Here is a 20900-nt window from a genome sequence, read left to right on the forward strand (position 1 = left end):
GAGACTACTGTCTTAGGCATGCCATGTCATCTGAATATCTCGACATTGAACAGCCTTGCTAAATGATCCGGCTTGACTGTTTTCTTCACTGGAATGAAATGAGCTTGCTTGCTAAATCTGTCAATAACAGTCCAGATACCATCGTGCCCACTCTGTGTCTTCGGGAAATCAAAAATGAAATCCATTGCAATAGTTTCCCAGGGGCGGGTGGGGATGGGTAAAGGTTGTAACAATCCTTGTGCATTATGCTTGTCAAACTTGACCTTCTGGCATACGAAGCAACTACATACAAAATCGTCCACGTCCTTCTTGAGTCTCGGCCAAAAGAAGTATCTCTCCACACCTTTCAAGGTGGTATCAATGCCGCGGTGACCCGTAAATGGTGGACAATGGCATTCAGTTAGAACCTATTCCCTCAACGACTGTGTAGCGCACAACATCGTTTTCTTCATCAAGTAGCCATCCCGAATGGAATATCGCACTACTGCCTCCCCATTCTGTATTCGATTGAATACGGAAGCAAAGTCTGGATCTGTGGCGTACTGGTCGACCATGTCCTCGAAGCTTCTACGGTGTATCGCGGAAATAGCCAAAACCAACTGCTTCCGAGACAAAGCATCTGCCACCAAGTTCTTATGTCCCTACACATGGACAATCTGGAAGTGAAACTGTGACAAGATGTTTGCCCACCATATCTGCTTTTCCGGTAGCTGCTTCTGTGACAAGAAAGTAGCGTAAACTCTGGTGATCTGTGAAGACCGTAAAATCGGCTCTGAGTAGGTAATGTCGCCACTGAGTAATAGCATGGATAACTGCCAAAAGCTCTTTCTCATATCTGTGCTGTCAATTCAGCCTTGAAAACTCTAGCGACTAAATGATAACACTGCTCACTGCTGCTGCACGCTCCCCCCCCCCTTGCGCCATCGCTGCCCCTTACCCCCCCTCTCTCTCTCGCCCTTGCATTGCCCCCAGCCCCCCCCCCACCCTGCTCCCCCTCGCCCTCGCGCTGCCTCCCCCTGCCCCCTCTCGCCCTCGCGCTGTTTCCCTCACCCAGCCCAGCCCGCCACCACTGCCCCCTGCTGCCCGCCGCCCACACCCCTAGCCCCCCACCCCCCCCCCCCGCAGCCTTTGTACCCTCGCTCGCCTCTTTATCCTTCCCTCCATTCCCCCCCCCCCCCCCGTTCCTCATTGTCCCCGAAGGTTTTCTGCACCTGGCTCTACAACATTTTTTTCTTCGAACAAGTGTTCGGCGTACTCGATTGCAGTTTTTCTTCACCGTCCGCTTCTTCAACTCAGCAGTAGACACAAATGGAGGCTCCAGCTCCGCCACAGAGGGACTCGCCTTAAGCCCCCTCGCCCAACCCCGCCGAGCCCACCATTCGACTTGCTCTTTTGCCGACAGAGCAAGCGAGCCTTGCCGCAGAGGTAGAGCGCTTGCAGGCGACTTCTGTCGTCTGTAAGGTTCTCGGCACCCGTCCTAGCAGAGGAGAGCTGCGAGGCCTTCTCCAGGCCCGCCTTCTCGCAGAGGTGGGCAAGATTTTGGATGTCCACATCCTCCGACGGGGGTACTACCAGATCGAGTTCGAGACTTCCGAGATGGCCTCGAAGGTCATAGCTATGAGTCCACTGGCCATCCGAGCATCACGCGCCCACTTTCGACAGTGGCGACATGGTTTCGACCCGACTTCGGATGTGCTAGTAGAGGAGGCAGACATCCCCATCTCAGTCTGCTTTCCGGGTTTACGGAGGGAGTACCTTCCACTTCTCTCCAGGATTGGCTCCGCCATCGGGACTGTCCTGGAGACACCTCGTACGGCAGCATCAGTAGCTGCCAAGGCGGCTGGCATCCCTTCAGTTCGAGTTTTGGTCAGAGATACCCACACACTCCCGAAGGTCATCCTTCTGCCTCGGGTGAGTGGGGGTTGGTTTAGAGAGAGTGTGGAGTACTCGGGTCTCCCGAACAAGTGTTTCATTTGCAGACAGATGGGCCACCTAGCAAAGGCCTGTCCACGGAGGAGGCCTCGACCTGCACCTCAGCCTCAGCCTCAGCCCCAGCCTGCCAAGGCAGGGCCGTAGCCACAGCCAGCGGCACAGCGCACAGATTCTAAGCCACCCTCCGAGCCTGGGGCTCTAGCGGAGGAGGGGTGGCAGCAGGCCCATGGCCGTCAACGCCAGGGGCCACAGCGACAGCCTGGCACTCAGAGTGGCCCTCAGGTGCCTACTCAGCAGCAGTGGGTTCCCACGGGGAACCGCTTTGGTCCTCTTGAGCAAGAGGAGCCCCCTACGCCAGCCTCCACTTCCGCTTCACCCTCGCCAGCCACCCCACCTCCAAATTTCCCCTCTTCCTCCTCATCCCCTCCCCCGCCCTCTGCTCCCGCCCACTCCCCACCTCGCCCCCCTGTCTCTGTCTCCCCACCCCGCTTCTCTTCTCCTCCGCCCCCCCCATGCTCCTTCTCCCCCTCCTCCTGCTTCAGTACCACCGTCGACTCAGGAGACTGGTCCCTCGCCGGCGGCTAGGAGATCTCTTGGCAGCGCCTTTGCCACGAGTCGCCTAGCGAGAGAGGGTCAACCATTCTTGCAGCCCCCTCTACAGATTCAGACATCTTCCCTTGCAGCTATCCCTCGTGGTCTGACGAGCATTGACCTCCAACGCCGCTGGGATTTCTTCGATTACGGATTCACTTGCTTTCTCGGCGATTCCGCAGCAGACCACAAGGCAGCCTGCTTCAAGGTCCACGCTCTGTTCCTCGCCGCTAGGGGGACGGAGACCTTGGACTCAGCAGTTGGTTTCTCCTTTCCCCTCTGTGGTAGGACCGAGACAAAGTGGTCCCTCGACTCAATGGTGGGATGGTTGCATACACAGGTTCTCGAGTTCTCTCACCACATGGGAGAACTTGGAGTTACAGATTTGCCGCAGACTTTGTGGCCACTGGCCAAGTTTGCGGTGACACCCCCAGACTCAGCAGGATGTAGGCACATTGTGGTGTACTTTTTTGCTGATACGCAGTGTTTGCCTTGCTATGTATACATTCATGAGGACTCCTGGTCAGAGGAGGTTGCTTTACGCACGGCTCGCTCTGCTTGGGCTTGGGCCAGGCACTCACTACAAGCTCGCCTATCTAGAGGACACTCGGATGCAGATTACTCCCCATCCAAGCCTGCCTCGAAGATAGCCCGTCTTGCTGCTGCGGCAGCATCTGTTCTCTCTCGCTCGTCTCGTGGAACATGCAGGGATTAGGTGGGCCCCAGTTTCAGCGACAGCGGGGCCGATTGCGTCAGGAGCTTCAACGTTGCCTTGTGGGAGGAGAGATTGATATCCTTATGCTTCAGGAGCACCATTTGTCTGAGAGCCGCATTCGGCGATGTGGTCAGATTTTGCGTGGACGTTATGATACCTTTTGGTCAGCTGCTTTTGGGCCTGGAGGCATCCAGGGTGGGGTATGTATGACTATTGCGGACTCATTGCAGCAGGCCATTGTGGGCAGAGGGATTATTGTGCCAGGCAGGGCTCAATGGATTACTTTGCAGGTTCAGGGTGGCCTTGTGGGCTTCCTGAACATCTATGCGCCCAATGTGGCGAGTGCTCGTGCAGAGTTTTGGTCACAGATTGTTGAGTCTTTGCCACAGGTTGACCATTGGTGTGTAGGAGGGGACTTCAACATGTTGGAGGACCCTTCTGACAGGATCGGAGGCAGCCATGCTACTCTGCATGGAGTCGAGTTAGCAGCTTGGGAGAGGTTGTGTATGACTCTGAGGGTCTCGGATACATGGCAGCATTCTGGCTTTGTGATGCCTCCAGAGAGTCTTGCCTTCTCTAGATCGGACCGTAGAGTGGGAGGAGTGAATCTATCGCGGATAGATCGCTTCTACACTAGTGACCACTTCAGTGACTTGGGGGGATCAATAGGCATCCTGGCAGGGACATCCTTCTCGGACCATGCACCAGTGATCCTCACAGTGGCAAACAGGCAGAGGAGTGCGAGCACGATGCTTCGCATCCCAGAGCGGGTCTTGTTGGACTCAGCACTCAGAGAGAGGGTAGAGGCTCTCTGGACAAAGGGCATGGACAGCCAGGCTCTACCTGCAGACAGAGTGGCCTTGGGCCTAGCTCAGCTTAGCCACTTTTTTCTTCAGGAGTCTCTGGCTCGATGGGCTGCAGCGAGAGAGGAGGAGCAGCGTCTCAGACGAGGCATTGCCTCACTACAGAGGATGCAGGAGCAGCATCCAGACAGTCCCTGGTTCGAGGAGCAGTTACAGCAGGCTCGACAGGAGCTTGCTTGCACAGAGGAGAGGCGCCATGAGTTTGCCTTTCACCGACAGGCATCTCAGTGGACTCAGGTGGGTGACAGAGTGACAGGTGCCTTTTTTGAGGCAGTGGGACCTCGGCACTCGCATGCCAAGGTCAATCAACTGAGGAGACCTGATGGGTCAGTTGTTTGTGAGCCTGAGGATATGCGTGCAGTTGCTACTGACTTTTACCGTGAGCTACTGTCGGCTGAGCCCCAGTCAGAGAGACAGGATGCATGCAGGGAGCAGGTTTGGGCGAAGATGCCTTGTCTTGTGACTGAGGAGATGCGCCAGAGGCTAGAGATACCTCTTCAGCTTGAGGAGCTGCACACGGCTCTTAGGGCCCTCCTGCATGGTAGCTGTTGAGGTGAGGATGGGCTAACTCCCAGCTTTTTCTTGGAGTACTGGGACCTGCTTGGCCCAGATCTGTGTAGTGCCTTTCAGTACATTCTACACACAGGAGTGATGCCGGATAGCATGAGTGAGGGCCTAATTTACCTCATCCCAAAGGAGGGTGGCTCCTTGGATGAGATTCAACAGTGGCGCCCCATCACCATCCTCAACTCAGCCTACAAAATTCTTGCCAAGGCTCTGAGTTTGAGGATTCAGCCACTTTTGGAGAGCCTTATACATGGGACTCAGACAGGTTTTGTCAAGGAACGCAATATCCTTTACAACATCTTCACTTCCTGGGAGGCTTCTGCCCTGGCACGCCTCCGTGGGGAGGACCTTGTGATTCTTCTTCTCGATTTTGAGAAGGCATACGACAGAGTTGCCTCGGACTTTCTAGAGGGCACGCTTCGCAGGATGGGCTTCTCAGATGCTTGGATCAGAGGGGTGTCAGCTTTGTACAGACAGGCTCACAGTCAGGTGCTTTTGGCAGGAGGTAGAGGTGAGCGCTTCATGCTCACACGATCGGTCAGACAGGGTTGTCCTCTTGCCCCCTTTCTCTTTCTGTTCTATGCGGAGGCGATGAGCAGATTTTTGGTGTCACAGCAGGTTGGTTTGAGGGGCTTAGCACTCCCTATACGGGAAGAGGAGCTTCTGGACGCTGAGTTTTCCGACGACTCAGCCTTGTACTTAGAGGGCCAGGAGGCCAATTTACACACATGTGGGCAGGCTTTGGAGACCTTCTGTTGTGCATCGGGCGCACTGATCAACTGGAGAAAGACATTGGCTTTCTCGGTTGGCAGTGCTCCTGTGCCAGATTGGATGCCAGGAGAGGGTTTCAGGTGGATTCCTCTAGGGACTGCAGTTCGGTACTTGGGTTGTCAGGTTGGTTTGGATTTGTCCCCCGAGCAGTAGATTGCTCCTCTTCTCCTGTCCATCAGGAGAAAGCTGTTACATTGGAGCTCAGCACGACTTTCGCTGGCTAGTAGAGTAGTAGTTGCCAACCAGGTAATGTTGGCAACTATGTGGTACATCACTTCTTGCTGGATCTTCTCGAGTTCTTGTATCAGCCAGGTAGAGAGGCTGATCAAGAACTTCCTTTGGTCAAGTCGCGACACTCAGATTGCCCGAGCCAAGGTGGCATGGTCGGTCATCACACTTCCTTGTTCTCAGGGAGGGCTTGGGATCATTGATCCAGCACAGCAGAGCAGAGCCCTTCTTGGGAAGTTCGTCATCAGAGGACTTCTTCCAGGCGAGGAGCTCTGGAAGGAGTTCTTGCTGCAGAGGCTTCGTGCCAGGGTGCCTCAGTCAGGAGGCCCTTGGCAACCTTTGACCAGATGGATCTTTACAGAGCTGCGCCGAGTTGGTTTGAGCAGGAGACTGGAGGACCGATTCGCTGTGAGTTTGCTTCGTTCTTGGGAGCTCTTACGGCGTGGCCTAGAGCAGAGACAGCCGACGTGCACGGAGGAGCGCCTACGGCAGCCCCTCGTCTGGAACCCCATGGTTAGCACTCAGAGAGGCCACTTGGTTGGGAGTAGGCCTCATGTTTCTTGGGGTCCCATGGCAGCAGGTCCAGCGCGCTCTCTAGGTGACTAGCTAGAGTTCACAGGTTTGTCAGAGGAGGTGCAGGCTGTCCAGCTACAGGGCATGAGAGGGGTTCAGAGCATGTGTCAGGACATCTCAGAGTCAGTTCCAGCTGAGTGGCTCACGCCTCTCAAGCCAGTAGCACCCCGGTGGATGGGAGCCTTCACACGACTGGAGGTTCTCATTTCAGTCAAGGCTTGCTCAGAGACTCTCCCAGCCCTGTTCTTCGAGCCTCAGGGTGGGGGACGATTACAGCGAGTTGCAGTAGAGGCCCCGCAGGTAGCAGAGTGCTGTTTCCAGAGGATCCGAGTTGTGGGCATCTGTGGGAGGACTTGCGTCATAGACCCTGACCCAGCAGCTCTTGAGACAGGACACTGGAGGCTATGGGCTTGGAAGTGTTGTCCATTGGCATGAGTATAGTGGGATCCTGGTGAGTGGCTATGGAGGGACCCCTTCTCTTCTGCAGACCGCCCAGGAGTCCCTTTCTTTCAGTACACTGTTCGGCTTGGACGTCATATACTTGCAACACAGAGAGAGGCCCGCCCCGCTGCAGCACGTCATTGGCAGGAGGAGGGCCTCACAGTCGAGTTCTTGGCAGCTTTTTGGCAGAGGCTGTGGGACTCCAGACAGCCGAGGTGCGTCACTTTGTTCCAGTGGTTGGTTGCACACAGAGCCACAGCAGTAGGGAGCTGGCTTGTGCATAGTGGTCTCTCGGCCGCATGTACAGCCTGTGACCAGTTGGTGGAGAGTCAGCGTCACTGTCTTTGGGACTGTCCCTCGGCCCAGCAGGTGTGGCTACGAGTTCTTCGGCTGATGCCTGCCCTCTCCACGGCTCGACAGTACACTTGGGGAGCAACGGCTTGGTCCACCCTCACGGGCCCGGCACTTCAGTTTGAGCTATCTTCCACCAGCAGGATGATAGTGATACAGGGGGGGGCGACCTACACTCCAGCCGGCTACAGATCTTACTCCACAGGAGTGGTGCAGTGAGAGAGAGGAGTGTTGGGAGCTCATCAGCGGCCTAGCTCTCTGGTTCATCTCGCGGGCCCGCTGTTTCCGCATCTTTGAGGCTCGCCCTGTGCCACCAGCAGAGACTGTTTGTGACTTTTGGCTAGAGTTGATCCATACTCTCAAAGGACAGCTTGAGGGACTACAGGGCAGCTCCGACCGCATGCGGGAGCACCGCGAGGCTTTCCTTCGACTCTGGCGCCCTCGGCCTTTCTACACCATGGTCCAGGGGGTGCTCAGATGGCACTACTGTCCACCTGTGTGGCTCTTCCCACCTCCCATCTCTTGATTTAGCCCCATTGTATAATGCTTGTTGTAGCCCTCTCCTACAGAGGTGGATGTAGCCCTATGGGCAGTTTTCATTAACTAATAGAAGGATCTTTTTAAAAATTCAGCCTTGAAAACAATCGACTCTCATAGGCAATGACATGGCCTTCTTGCATTAAGACCGCACCCAGACTACGACCACAAGCATCACAATATACTTCGAATGACTTCTGCAAATCCGGCAAAGTCAAAACTGGTCCTGTAGTCAATTTCTCTTTCAAAGTCTGAAAGGCGGTCACCCCTGTGGGTCCCCACAAGAAAGGGACTCCTTTCTGTGTCAAGATATGCAAAGGGGAAGCAACCTCTGCAAACTTTCTAATGAACCGCCGGTAGTAAAAACATAATCCCAAGAAGCTTCTAACTTCATAGACATTCTTCAAATCGGGCCAATCACGTATAGTGTCAATCTTGCCCGGGTCCATCTGCACTCATGCTGCCGAGATGATGTGTCTGAAAAAATGTATCTCTAGTAGGAAAAATTCACTCTTCTTTGCATTAATCACCAACTTGTGATCTTGCAATGCCTGAAAGACCTCTGTTCCACCTCATCCTTGGAAAAGACAATAATGTCATCCCCACAAAAGATCTGTACTCTCTGAAAATCATGTACATCATTCGGTTAAAGGTCGCTAGAGCATTGGTAAGGCCAAAAGGCATCACCAAAAATTCAAATAAACCGAAGGTCGTCCCGAAAGCTGTCTTATAGACATCTCCCGAGGCGATTCGGACCAAAAATTTCGAAGCGGCAAAAGCCGATACAATAGGGACAGACTTGCGTTTCACATCAAGTACAATGGTTCGGCCCTTTTCAGTAGTCAATGTCGCTTTCTTTGTGTCACGTGACACATCCCAACCCTATGTGTCCGTGGACAAGCTACACCACAGACGGGTTCAGTCAGTTCAATCAAGTCTAGATTAGCACTGATCTGGCACTTTTGTGAGTCTATTCGTAGACCGTGCATGCCCAGTCACTTAGCATAGATGGATATCCTCCGGTTGCACACAACATGATCATCGGAATTCCCATCAGAATCCATTAGCATCAATTAGGGGAATTTTCCAGTGCATTTAGCCTATTTTCCTATTTATTGATTATTTTCACTTATTATTTTTAAGTGACTTTCCAACAAAAGTAGGTAGGGCAATTTTGCTAAGTTAATATATAAGCAAACCCAAGTTAGCACTTTCTTGCAGAAAAGGCAGCAGGAGCTTCCCGCTCAACAGGCAACTTCTCAACAGTACCCCCTCAAACCATCCCTGGCGTTTTTGCATCTTCTCCCCTTGGCGTTTTTGCATCAACTCAGCAGCCCTGGCGTTTTCTTCTCTTGCAGTCATCGCCATCAACCACAGTGCCCTAGCGTTAGCAGATGCTTGCAGATCAGCCCCATCCTCTGTGTTTCCTACGACAGAATCGCTTCAGCCCTTAGCGTTTTTGCAGCCAATTACTAACGCGAGGATCTTAGCCACAAAGCCCAGCGTTTTTGGTTTTCTCACCCCAAACTGCCTGGCGTTTTTGGCAAGAACAGGACAGCATCAGCGTTTTTAATTCTCAGCCCAAAACAACAGCAGATCCTCGCAGTTTTCAGTCTATGGCTCAGTAGCAGAACCATCCCAAGTTGGTTGCAGATGTTCCCCCATTTTCAGCCATAAAAACGCAGCCAAAACAGTCATTTTCAGCCACCGAAACAGTCCCCGAATTCAGCAATTAGAAGACCTCAGATTTCAACCATCAGGTCGTCATCGTCATCGGCATAGTCCAACTTGCATCAGTCCATTGCATACGCATTGTACACCTTTGTGCAATCAAAGTAGACCACTCTCGCCGACGAGAGTGGGGCCTTCGGAGGAGGGTTTTACAACCTCTCGGTGTCGTATCTCGTCTCTCTCCTTCTCTCAATCTCATTCACTTGCACGCACAATATCCACTCATTTTGTTCATGACCACGGCACTCTACAAGACGGAAAGCTCTCTCTTTCCCTAAGGACTAAAAGGAACCTTGAGCAATAAAGATCACTAATCTTGAGAAATACAACGTTCATTCCGCTGCACCTAACATTGGTATCAGAGCTTTGGAAGTGTTCTGCATTACTCAAGGAAAGAACAACAAGAATTTTTTTGCTTGTTGCAATCGCACGAACCCGAGTTTACTTGGGCATGGCGATTCCTAATCGTGTTTTGTTGAAGAGTGACAGGAATCCCAAGAAAGAAGGGCTTGTCCAGCCTCCCCTTGTGTCTCTTTTCACTCATTGAGAGCGGACAGTGCACTTAGCGGCCGGCCAATCGACGTGAGGTGGGAAAAATCAACCTTGGTGTGAGCGCAAGGCCGCCAAGGGGTGCGCCCGCAGAAAAGGGTAGAACTCGGGTGAAGAGAAGATCCTTCTCCAACGCGATTTGCAAGCAAAAGAACCCCTCAAGAACCCAAGAACTCAAGAACCCAAGAACCAAGAACCCAAGTTCCTCGCGAACTTAAGAACCCAAGACCCCCACAAACCCACAAGAACCCACAACTTCAGAATGATCATCACTCGAAGCAGAATGGATACTTCGCTTGGAGGTGATGAGCATTAGAGAGGCGAAGAAGAATTTTCCCCACCAGGAGGTTTTTCCGACACTTCCCCGTCTACGACAAAGATTGCACTAACTCCTATGGAGGAGTTAGAGCAGATGTTTAAGGAAAGAATGGCAGAAAAGAAACGCAGACACGCAGAAGAAAAAGGAGAAAGAGAAGCCGAAAGAAAGGCAAGCCAAGAACGGCACGACCGACACATGCAAGAGTTCTTGCGACTCTTGTATCCCGTGCCGACACAGATGCAAGACATTCAGGAGACGGAGACTCTCTAAGTCTCTTCTTATCCACACCATGACACACAGGATTTGCATGATTGTGTGAAGCATGTTGATGATTTGATTAACAATGACTTGCATGATGATTTGAAGCACAATGATAAGCATGATGATTTGGATGCCAATGATTTGGATAACAATGACAAGCATGATGATTTGCATGATCAAGATGTGATTTCTCACAAGCATGATGAGTTGCATGAAGAAGATGTGATTGTTCACCAAGATAATGTGTTAGTGGATGCTTTTTCTAGTGAAGCTAACCTCGTTGTAGATTTGATCAATCACCAAGAATCGATCTTGGCTTTCGAGTCCAGGTCCACAGATCCCTCACAAGACGATTCAATAGATCCCGAAGAACCGGTCTTGGCTCTCGAGCCTTGGTCCAAAGAACCATCACAGGAAGTATTATGTGTTCGCATGATTGATACGCACGCATTGTTCGAGTGTTTCATTCGTGACGGTTTCCTGTATTTTAGTCAGCATCGTTATGTGACCCCTTTTCCTAGGCATGACATATTGCATGTTGAGCACGTTTCTCTCATGGATGAGCACGAATATATACGGATTGTTCATGAAAAGCTGAAAAGTTTGTATGTCAGGAAGTCACATTCCATGTCTCTTCCTTGGCATGACACAGTTTCTGAACGAGCACATGATAGTATGAGCACCCAGCATGGGCATTTTCATTGTGATTTGCCACAGTTGATTGTTTTCGATCAAACAGAAAAGATTCGAGCGCATTGTTTGCATGTGTTTGATGAACGGGTTGTCACTCCGTCTCTATGTTCATCTACATTGCATACATAGTCTTTAGCAAAGACAACATTTTTTTCCTTCACTTTACATGGAATGGGTATGTTCATGGTTTTGTGTTGGAGATGGTTTCAGGAATTTTCAGCCATGGAGATTCTTGTAGACGAAAGAAGCAGGACTCTAGACGAAGTTGAATCATCGAAGGAGCCACAGAAGACTTTGAGTCGCTTTCAGCGCGGCCCAAAGAAGCAAGCGTTGCAGACCTTTATGAAGTTCAAGTACCGCACGACCCACACATCAGAGTGGGCCAACGAAGAGTCCCTTCCAGGATTCCGGATGCTGTTGGCGATCTCCCTCAACGCCATACAATTCGGTACCAGTACCTCACTTTGAAAAGGAGGGGATGTCACGTGACACATCCCAACCCTATGTGTCCGTGGACAAGCTACACCACAGCAGGGTTCAGTCAGTTCAATCAAGTCTAGATTAGCAGTGATCTGGCACTTTTGTGAGTCTATTCGTAGACCGTGCATGCCCAGTCACTTAGCATAGATGGATATCCTCCGGTTGCACACAGCATGATCATCGGAATTCCCATCAGAATCCATTAGCATCAGTTAGGGGAATTTTCTAGTGCATTTAGCCTATTTTCCTATTTATTGGTTATTTTCACTTATTATTTTTAAGTGACTTTCCAACAAAAGCAGGTAGGGCAATTTTGCTAAGTTAATATATAAGCAAACCCAAGTTAGCACTTTCTTGCAGAAAAGGCAGCAGGAGCTTCCCGCTCAACAGGCAACTTCTCAGCAGTACCCCCTCAAACCATCCCCGACGTTTTTGCATCTTCTCCCCTTGGCGTTTTTGCATCAACTCAGCAGCCCTGGCGTTTTCTTCTCTTGCAGTCATCGCCATCAACCACAGTGCCCTAGCGTTAGCAGATGCTTGCAGATCAGCCCCATCCTCTGTGTTTCCCGCGATAGAATCACTTCAGCCCTTAGCGTTTTTGCAGCCAATTACTAACGCCAGGATCTCAGCCACAAAGCCCAACGTTTTTGGTTTTCTCACCCCAAACTGCCTGGCGTTTTTGGCAAGAACAGGACAGCATCAGCGTTTTTAATTCTCAGCCCAAAACAACAGCAGATCCTCGCAGTTTTCAGTCTATGACTCAGTAGCAGAACCATCCCAAGTTGGTTGCAGATGTTCCCCCATTTTCAGCCATAAAAACGCAGCCAAAACAGTGATTTTCAGCCACCGAAACAGTCCCCGAATTCAGCGATTAGAAAATCTCAGATTTCAGCCATCAGGTCATCATCGTCATCGGCATAGTCCAACTTGCATCAGTCCATTGCATACGCATTGTACACCTTTGTGCAATCAAAGTAGACCACTCTCACCGACGAGAGTGGGGCCTTCGGAGGAGGGTTTTACAACCTCTCGGTGTCGTATCTCGTCTCTCTCCTTCTCTCAGTCTCATTCACTTGCACGCACAATATCCACTCATTTTGTTCATGACCACAACACTCTACAAGACGGAAAGCTCTCTCTTTCCCTAAGGACTAAAAGGAACCTTGAGCAATAAAGATCACTAATCTTGAGAAAATACAACATTCATTCCGTTGCACCTAAAAATTCGCCCGATAATCGACCACGGCATTGTTCTTATGGTACCAAGGGACTCCCAAGAGAACATCACAACCTTCCAAGGGCATTATGTAGAAGTCCTCGTGCCCCAAATGCCCCTAACAATGCAACCGAAGTTTGCCAATGACAGGTGTAATGGCCACGTCCCTGACGGGTGTCGCTAGAACTGCCTCTGCTTGTGGTCCCATCCGATCGAGTGTAATCTCGAGCCGCGCCGCCAATTCAGGTGAAATGAAGTTGGCCTTGGCTCCTCCATCAAAGAAAATCAGGGCTTGTTGGTTTTTCACTTTGCCCCAAGCTCGGCAAAGTTCTGTACTTTCATCAATCGTGCTTGGGTCTATACCCATGCAATCTGGAACCAGTCCTGCTTTCATTTTGCCTTTTCATCCACGTTCCTAAGCTGCTTTCGAACTCTCTGGCCTTTCTTCATCTTGTTCTTTCTGTGCCCTTTTAGGGCGCTTCTCGGAAATGTGACCATGTTCCCTGCATCCAAAACACTTCCCCTCTTTAAAGTAGTTGGCTCTGTCCCGAAGAGTGAGCCTAGGTCATGCATCCTTATCTTTCTTTTCTTGGAGGCTCTTCTTCTTTCTACTTTCATTATTAGACGTCTGTTCGGTTTTCTGAGTCATGATCTCATTTGTGGAGTAAGTCAGACTGCGTGAATGTATGGCAAAACCCCGTTTCGCATGAACCATCAGTTTTTGAATAGAATCTGACTTTTGTTCTAAGCAGTGATCTCGGATCTCCGTAGGAAGTCCGCAGCAAAACCGCTCAATCTGTTCTTTAAATGATATCTTCTTAAATGAAGAGGCTTTAGAAAAGAGCTCCAAAATCACTCGCAATAGTCGTCCAAAGAATCACTCTTGGTCATCCGAAGATGATTCCAAGCAGTTCGTATATCTCGATCGTACTCGCGAGTTAGCCAAGAAGAAATAAAAAGCCTTTTAAATTTCAGCCATTTAACTGGCGTTTTCTTGTTCAATAGAAGGGTGGACCACCATGTTCGAGCATTTCCCTTGAAGAAAGAGGTAGCCCTACGAATCTTGGAGTGCTCTGAGCAATGCCCTCCAGAGAAAGCTATATCAAACTGCAGTATGAAGGCCAAAGCCCTTGAAGCATCTCGGAATCCAGAAAAAGTGTCAAACTTCATTGATTGTCCTTCTTTAAATTCTCGAACTTTCTTGCTTTTATCAAGTCATACTGGTTGGCTTTATAGAAATGCTTCTTCTTTGCATAAAATCTGTGATCGTCGGAGTCCGAACTATCTGAAGACGAGTCCTCTATAGTAGAATTGTCAGAAACTGGGCGAAACTTAGGCTTCTTTGCCTTTTTCTTGCCCTTTTTGAAGCTTTGCTTTTTGCTTCACTTTTTCCCTTTCCTGTCTTCTTCACTCGAGTCAGAAGAGCTAGAAGAACTATCAGAAGAAGAAGAAGAAGAAGAATTGGATACTCCTTCAAATCGCACATGCTTCTTCTGCTTTCTTGCCGAGGCAAAAGTAGATTGACAACCCAAATGACCCGGGAAGTCGGTTCCTTTCTTCTGCTTTTTGTCGTGCTTTTTGGCTTTGTTGTTCGCGTCAAAAAGCTGAGTAATCCGTGTATCAACCACCTCTTCCAATTCTTGCTCTGTAAACATCCTCGGAGTAGGAGGTTTCTTGAGTGCCGGTTTGAGGGGTGGTTCTCTGGCCTTCTGCCACTGGGTGTGTAGTTTGTCGAAGGATGTCTTGAGTCAAAAATTTTGCAAATTTCGGATCCTTCACAAGGTTGATCATCATCTTTGTCGCATCGTCAACCAATTTTTGACGTTCCATCTCTTCAATCTCCACCTAAGTAGGCCGAGGCGGGCTCTTCTTCGTGATCTCTTCCCGCATCCCCAGATGCAGAGGAAGTCGGATGTTCGTTGTTGGAATCCATAAGTGCCGCAAGAAAAGGATCGGATTTCCCGGTAGACGAGAAATCGATCATGCTCTGATATCACTGTAACAAACTTTGGACACTCCAAGTCAAGATTCTACCGCGACACAACAAAGATTCACTTCAAAACAGTTCACAGTTCACAATTGATTCGACACGGCACGGCGGAGTTCCGTGCCTAGATGCTCTGAGAAGTGAGGGCCTTGCCCACGTATTTAAAGGTTACAAGGGATGCCCAAAAGTAGAGCCCCAAAAGCATTCTCTTTTAAAAATTCTTCTAAAATAAAGCAACTGAACCAAAAGCTTCAAAAGCAGCCAAATTCAGCCAGCTTTTCCGTACGCACTCCCACGTCAGCAGCTCAGTGCAAAAAGCGGAATTTCCGTACAACACTGCCACATCAGCACTTTCAGCGTGAACCCCGGAAATCTGCCATTCAGCCTGCTGCCGCGTTTTCCGGGCATGCACCCTACTGGAAATGTATGCCCGTCACCAGTTTGTGACACCCCTACTTCCTACTCCTACATCATCTCTCTAACCGCACAAATCGATAAGCTCTTCATACTCTAAACTTGAATGTTATGCAAAGTGAAGCTCTAAAAAAAGAACAATCAATGCTACCAATGTATCCAAACAAGGTACACTTTTCATACTTGCCCTGCTTTATGGCAACCTAGCTTGTCTTCTAACCCTCAATCTAGCAAACGTTCTGAGCGCTCTGCTTGCTTCCTTGTCGACATGAAGAGTACCTTGTATGATGATTAGTACCGTTCTAAAGAAATCCTCATCTGTTCGCATCAATGCATAGGTCTCGTCAGGAGGATCAACTAAAAAGCATGCTTTTTGTACTTTTAGACCAAGACGTTCTTCATCTCCTCTTATAATTGTCATAATTTCTTCTTTCAACTCTATTGCTTCCAATTATATACTGCTATAGGACCAATTTGCTTGTCTGAAAACCAAACAACTAACGCTCTAATACCATTGTAACCGGAAGCACCACATACCGACAAAAAATAACAACTGAAACCAACTTTAGCACTCCGCACAATTGAATTGAAGAGAACTTTAAATTTGAGACGAGACATGAAGTAGCCAAGTTCCACTCCCAAATGCACTTGCCCCTAATTAGGCATCCCTTACGGTATTTCTTTATTGTTGCTCTTCACTCATCCAAACTCTACAACTGCACAAGTCTGAGAATCACTCCCCAAGGCCATTTATTATAAGCTCTCGGCCTCTTGCATTTATTTACAAGCGCTCAAAAGAACAAAAGTCAATTGCTTTTAAAACTTATGGCCCAAAAGCTTAAAAAGTCAATGCTTTCCCATTGGCGCCCAAAAGCTTTGCCCGTACCGACGACGGGCCGGGGCCATGCAGCCCACGCTTTGCAACGCAAAATCCAAGTAGCTGCGCCCTTCTTTGGGTCCTTCGACCTTGTGTCTGATTGACTTGGCACTATATCCTCCTTCAATCGAGTATGGTCGTGACACGTCACCACATCATGACATTAACTTTATGATTCTCTTCAATGTGAGCTAGCTATCAGTGCATGACGCCAGTATCTCCCCTAATTAGCTCTCTTTATGTTCAAGTCCAACAGTACTCTCACACGATCGGCTTCCACATCACAAAGCTAGGGAATGCCTTGGTCTACAAGACATTTGTAGTGTTCGACCCCTGGAAGACAGTCATCACTCTACCACCACGAGGACGGACTACATCCCTATAGACTTTTCAGTCTATGTAAGGCAAAATAGAGAATGTGTGTGGGGGCCAAATTTCACAGCTCTCAACACCAGGCTTACCTTAGGACTTTGAACCATGGTCGCCAAGTGAAACATTTTGAGCCTTGAAACGTTTCCTTGAACGAGTAAACAGATGCCATTTTGTTAACAAGTTTTCAAAATCCCTATATGCACGTTTCGGTCCCAAGTTTCACTGTCCTCTGTCATTAGACTGAAACGTTTCGTGGTGAAACACCACCTTTCGAGGGTGAGACGTTTCAACCTTGAAACGTTTCACGGTGACCCTAGGACTTTCCCACTCGCAACTGGTAACTTATCCTTCAGTACCTATCAAATATGGCCATGTGCATGCCCTTAACTCTTGTAAATATCCTTTAACTCACACACCATAATGCTCATTTCAAACAAAGGGAAGACAAAAGACATAAGATCCTACAGACGTCAGTGCAATTGTAAAGACAAATGATTACCTGTCCACTCAATGTACCATTGCTCACATCACTGGCAGCTTTTTTGAATTTCTCTAGACCCTAATTACAATGATACACCAAAATTAGACAAACAGCTGCCCATTAAAAAAAATGAACTTGAGTGCTGAGATACAATAGCTGCACATTGAAATAAATGGAAAGCATCAGCCGTACAATGTACCTTAAGCAAAGTCCGTCCAAAGCTTGCTTCCTCTTCAGCAATTATGTCTATTATCTTTGCTTCACTCTTTTTGAGCTCAGGAAATGTATCACCCATTGTTTGCACCACAACAGGTGCAAGCCTGATGATAAGCTCAGATAATTATCACAGAAAACAGGTAAGACAAGAGTACAACACTTGATGAGCTAGAGAGCACATACTAAAAATATGGATAAAGCTTACCCACTAAAAAATCCTTCTGGTGCCTTTAGGACTTCCCTACCATATCGTACAGCTCGCCTCAGAATGCGTCGGAGTACATACTCACGACCCTCATTACCTGCGTCATTGTTTTGACAGTTAGATAAAAGCAGAAAGAAACACTCTGCAGACTTTGGTATCCAAAACCAGCACCTGGTCGTGAGCCATCTGCAATAGCGAAACTCAGAGTTCGGATATGATCTGCAATTACTCTATAAGCCATGTCAACCTTGTCCTCATCCTCAGAGCCAAGCTTCCCTTGGTAGTGTCTTGCACCTGTTAACTACACAACCAGGTCGTAAAATAAGGCACACCTTCCATACGAGCCCAACAATGCAAATTTCTTTTGTGAACAATGTCTAAAGAAAAGAAAGAATTATGCAAAAAAGAATTACCTTGTGTATTCCATCAAAGATTGGCGAAAACACATCCGTGTCATAATTGCTCATTTTTTGCTGTAAAATAGATGTTAAACGCTCAAAACCCAACCCTGTATCGACATGCTTTGCAGGCAGAGGCCTCAGTGACCCATCTGATTCCCTATTGAACTGTCAATCACAAAGAAGGGGGTTTTAAGTTTCAACTCCACAGGCCAATGACTTGATGAAGGAGGATGCATTATTTTTAAATTTCTACCAAACCAGGTGTTATGTCCTACCCCCACAATTTATTACAAAATAAGAAGGGAAAATTTGGCAAAAAGCAGCCCTTCCCTCTAATCTGTCCTTTGTTACTCCGGCTTCAGTTATCCACCTATTTCACCCTTAACCCATTTCACAGTAATCAATAGCAACACACGAACAAAATCTGCAAATAACTGAACTTGAAGAGAGAGAGAGAGAGAGAGAGAGAGAGAGAGAGAGAGAGAGAGAGAGAAATGAAATGAAATGATATATTAACGTCTACAAGAGGCCAAAATGACCTATGAGACCAACTGATTACAATGATGAGTCTAGTACCAAGTCTGGGTACAAACAAGAAAACTACAAACAAAGAACTGATAGGAGAGAGAGAGAGAGAGAGAGAGAGAGAGAGAGAGAGAGAGAGAGAGCACGGAACGGCGGAGTTCCGTCCCCAGACGTACTGGCCCCAAAGACTGGCACCCCTTTCGGTATTTCTTTATTATTGCTTCACAATGGTACAACTCCCCAAGGGTCCAGCTCTCTCTGAGACACTGCGTCCACATGCTCCCAGAAGACTGTCCCCAAGGGCTCTTATAGACGTACAAGGGATGCCCAAAAGCAAAGCCCCAAAAGCACTTGCTCTGATTTCCAAAAGCATCTGCTCCCAAAAGCTGCCAGAACCAGCCAGCACAAATCGCAGAAATCCGTACAACAGTGCCACGTGGCATGCCAGCATGAATTACGAAATTTCAGCCCCACATCTTACGCTACATTTTAGGGTTTAGGCCCCTCGGCCGGTGCTCTTCAAGTTGGCAGGGGTTAGTTTTTTAAACCCTAACTCCCTAGGCCCCCACGGCCAAGTCTTCACAGTTCTTTCTGGGTTCTCTAACCCCTTGTTCTCTCAGCGATTTCCTCAGTTGGGCAAACTTGTGACACATAGAAGGCTTGAAAAATTAGTCACATGGCAATTTTTTCAAAAACCTATGGTTTTGACAATTCCTCCAAACATCTACGTTCCTTTTGACAACAATTTTTCCTTCCTGAGCTCTTTGATGTACCTCTAATATAGTGTTTTGTCCACTAGGGAAAGAAGTGGTGACGAGCTCTCCATCGTCCAAAAAGAGGGGTTACGAAGATAGCATACAATAAGGATGTTATCTCATGCCCGACTTGCTATTGGCCTCCTTATCCCCGACTACCTCACTGCCCACTCTACACTTCCCACCTCCTACCGACCATCAACTAAATCCTATTGGGGTAAATGCCGGCTACAATAGCTACTAGTGGGGCTATGCATGACAATCTCTAATAGAAAATCAACACATGGAACCGGAGACACTAATCCATGCACACAACTCTTCCGAACTTGACATAATGTGACCATAGTTTCTTTTGGATGGGTATGTCCCACATATGATAAGAGAGTTGGGCAACTAGTGCTCAAATTTTCATATGCTTCACACGGGTTCTTGAACTTTGCACTCTCGAATTATGTTTTGACTGCTACTTAAGAACCATTACTTACTACCTAATCGTTTGCAATCTCGACTCTTAAGTCTATAGTCGAGCTTGGCTCACGCATTGATGACCGAGTGTTGACATCAAATGATTGATTATTGCATCTCCACATGCTACAGGGGGTCATGGAATCTAGTCCATGTTTTGGCTTGCTTCTTCTTGTGCGACTATGAACTTCAGTTTGGTTTGTGCCTATAGGTTATACAACCTATAACATCAGGATGTCATCGAGTTCTGGCATATGCTTGATCATTCATCGAACATTCATGATTAGTTATAGCTTCAATGGCACGTGGCATGATTTTCCTTGAGTTTAGAGTGTCATATTGACATGGAATATCTTGGGGGTGTGAACTGTTGTTATGTCCCCAAACACAGAAGAGGAGACCTAGTCTATGACACCGTCAGATGGGTGCCCAGTGTCCAAGCGGACAATGTGAACCTTGCAAGTGTGGCGGGTCACTTATAAAAGGAGGCCTCAGCCTTATTTGTAGACATCTACCTCCACTGGCAAAGTGACCGTGGTTAGCCAGTCGGGCTAGAGCGCGCGAGGTCACCTCAAGGGGGTGAGGCCAGGTGGTATGGGATGTTACCATATACATGTGGTAGTGATGTGTGTGAACACACTTAGGACCGCCGGAGCATTTTTCCCTCACTAGGAGGTTTTTTCCCCGTGCATTGAATATATGCCCATCACTCTAGGGCTATCTTATCTTTCCATTGCACAATAAGTAATACACTCTGTTGTGTGCCTTGAGCTTCCTTCGTCTTCTCCAAATTGTGTGTCTCTTCTTGCAACCCTAATTCCAACAATTGGTATCAGAGCAGGTTGCGTCCTCCCGGGCTTAGTCGCCAGCAGCTCCAGCACACGCCTGCTCACTTTCTTCGATTTCTGTGAGCTTTGGCGAGCGTTCGCAGGTCGACAAAGATTCTGCTCATATTTTTTATTTAGGCTCCTCCTTTCCACTACAGGCAATATTGCGCAAGCAATTTCGTCATTTTGTGCAAAATTTTTGTCAATGTCGTTTTCTGCATAATAGGTCCCTTACAATCTTCTACGGTTTGTGCTATATAGCATGTTTTCGCCTCGTTTCTCCTCTTTTTGGACAGTTTTCATATCAAGTGCAGCATTCGCCATGGCTGACAACAACATAGATGTAAGATGTTTGCTGTTGAGGACAGATTGAATGGGGACAATTACCCTATGTGGGCTTACATGATGCAACATGTCCTTGTGTCAAAGGGCGTTTGGAATATTGTGCAGGGCATTGATGTGCGTCCTGGTTCTGAGGATGTAGGCAATGTTGAGGATGTTACAGGTTTTGGTGGCAGGATTGTTGCTGCCAGAGTTGTTATGCCTACGACTGAGCA

At 48.5% G+C, this 20900-nt stretch overlaps 1 protein-coding gene across 1 annotated transcript in view; it reads right to left on the reverse strand.

Annotated features, from left to right (window-relative positions):
• The window catches only part of ALATS (Alanyl-tRNA synthetase), a 56909-nt gene that overhangs the window by 12467 nt on the left and 23542 nt on the right, over positions 1-20900 (reverse strand). Inside the window, exons 5-9 of the mRNA XM_086523583.1 lie at positions 17784-17936; positions 17542-17671; positions 17371-17467; positions 17149-17269; positions 16968-17027 (exon numbers count right to left, since the gene is read on the reverse strand). Coding sequence (XP_086379709.1) covers positions 16968-17027; positions 17149-17269; positions 17371-17467; positions 17542-17671; positions 17784-17936 — 561 coding nt within the window. The remainder of the gene's footprint in view (positions 1-16967; positions 17028-17148; positions 17270-17370; positions 17468-17541; positions 17672-17783; positions 17937-20900) is intronic.

This window comes from Adiantum capillus-veneris, chromosome 11 (genome assembly GCF_014529385.1).
Source record: "Adiantum capillus-veneris isolate H3 chromosome 11, ASM1452938v2, whole genome shotgun sequence".
Lineage (NCBI taxonomy): Eukaryota > Viridiplantae > Streptophyta > Polypodiopsida > Polypodiales > Pteridaceae > Adiantum > Adiantum capillus-veneris.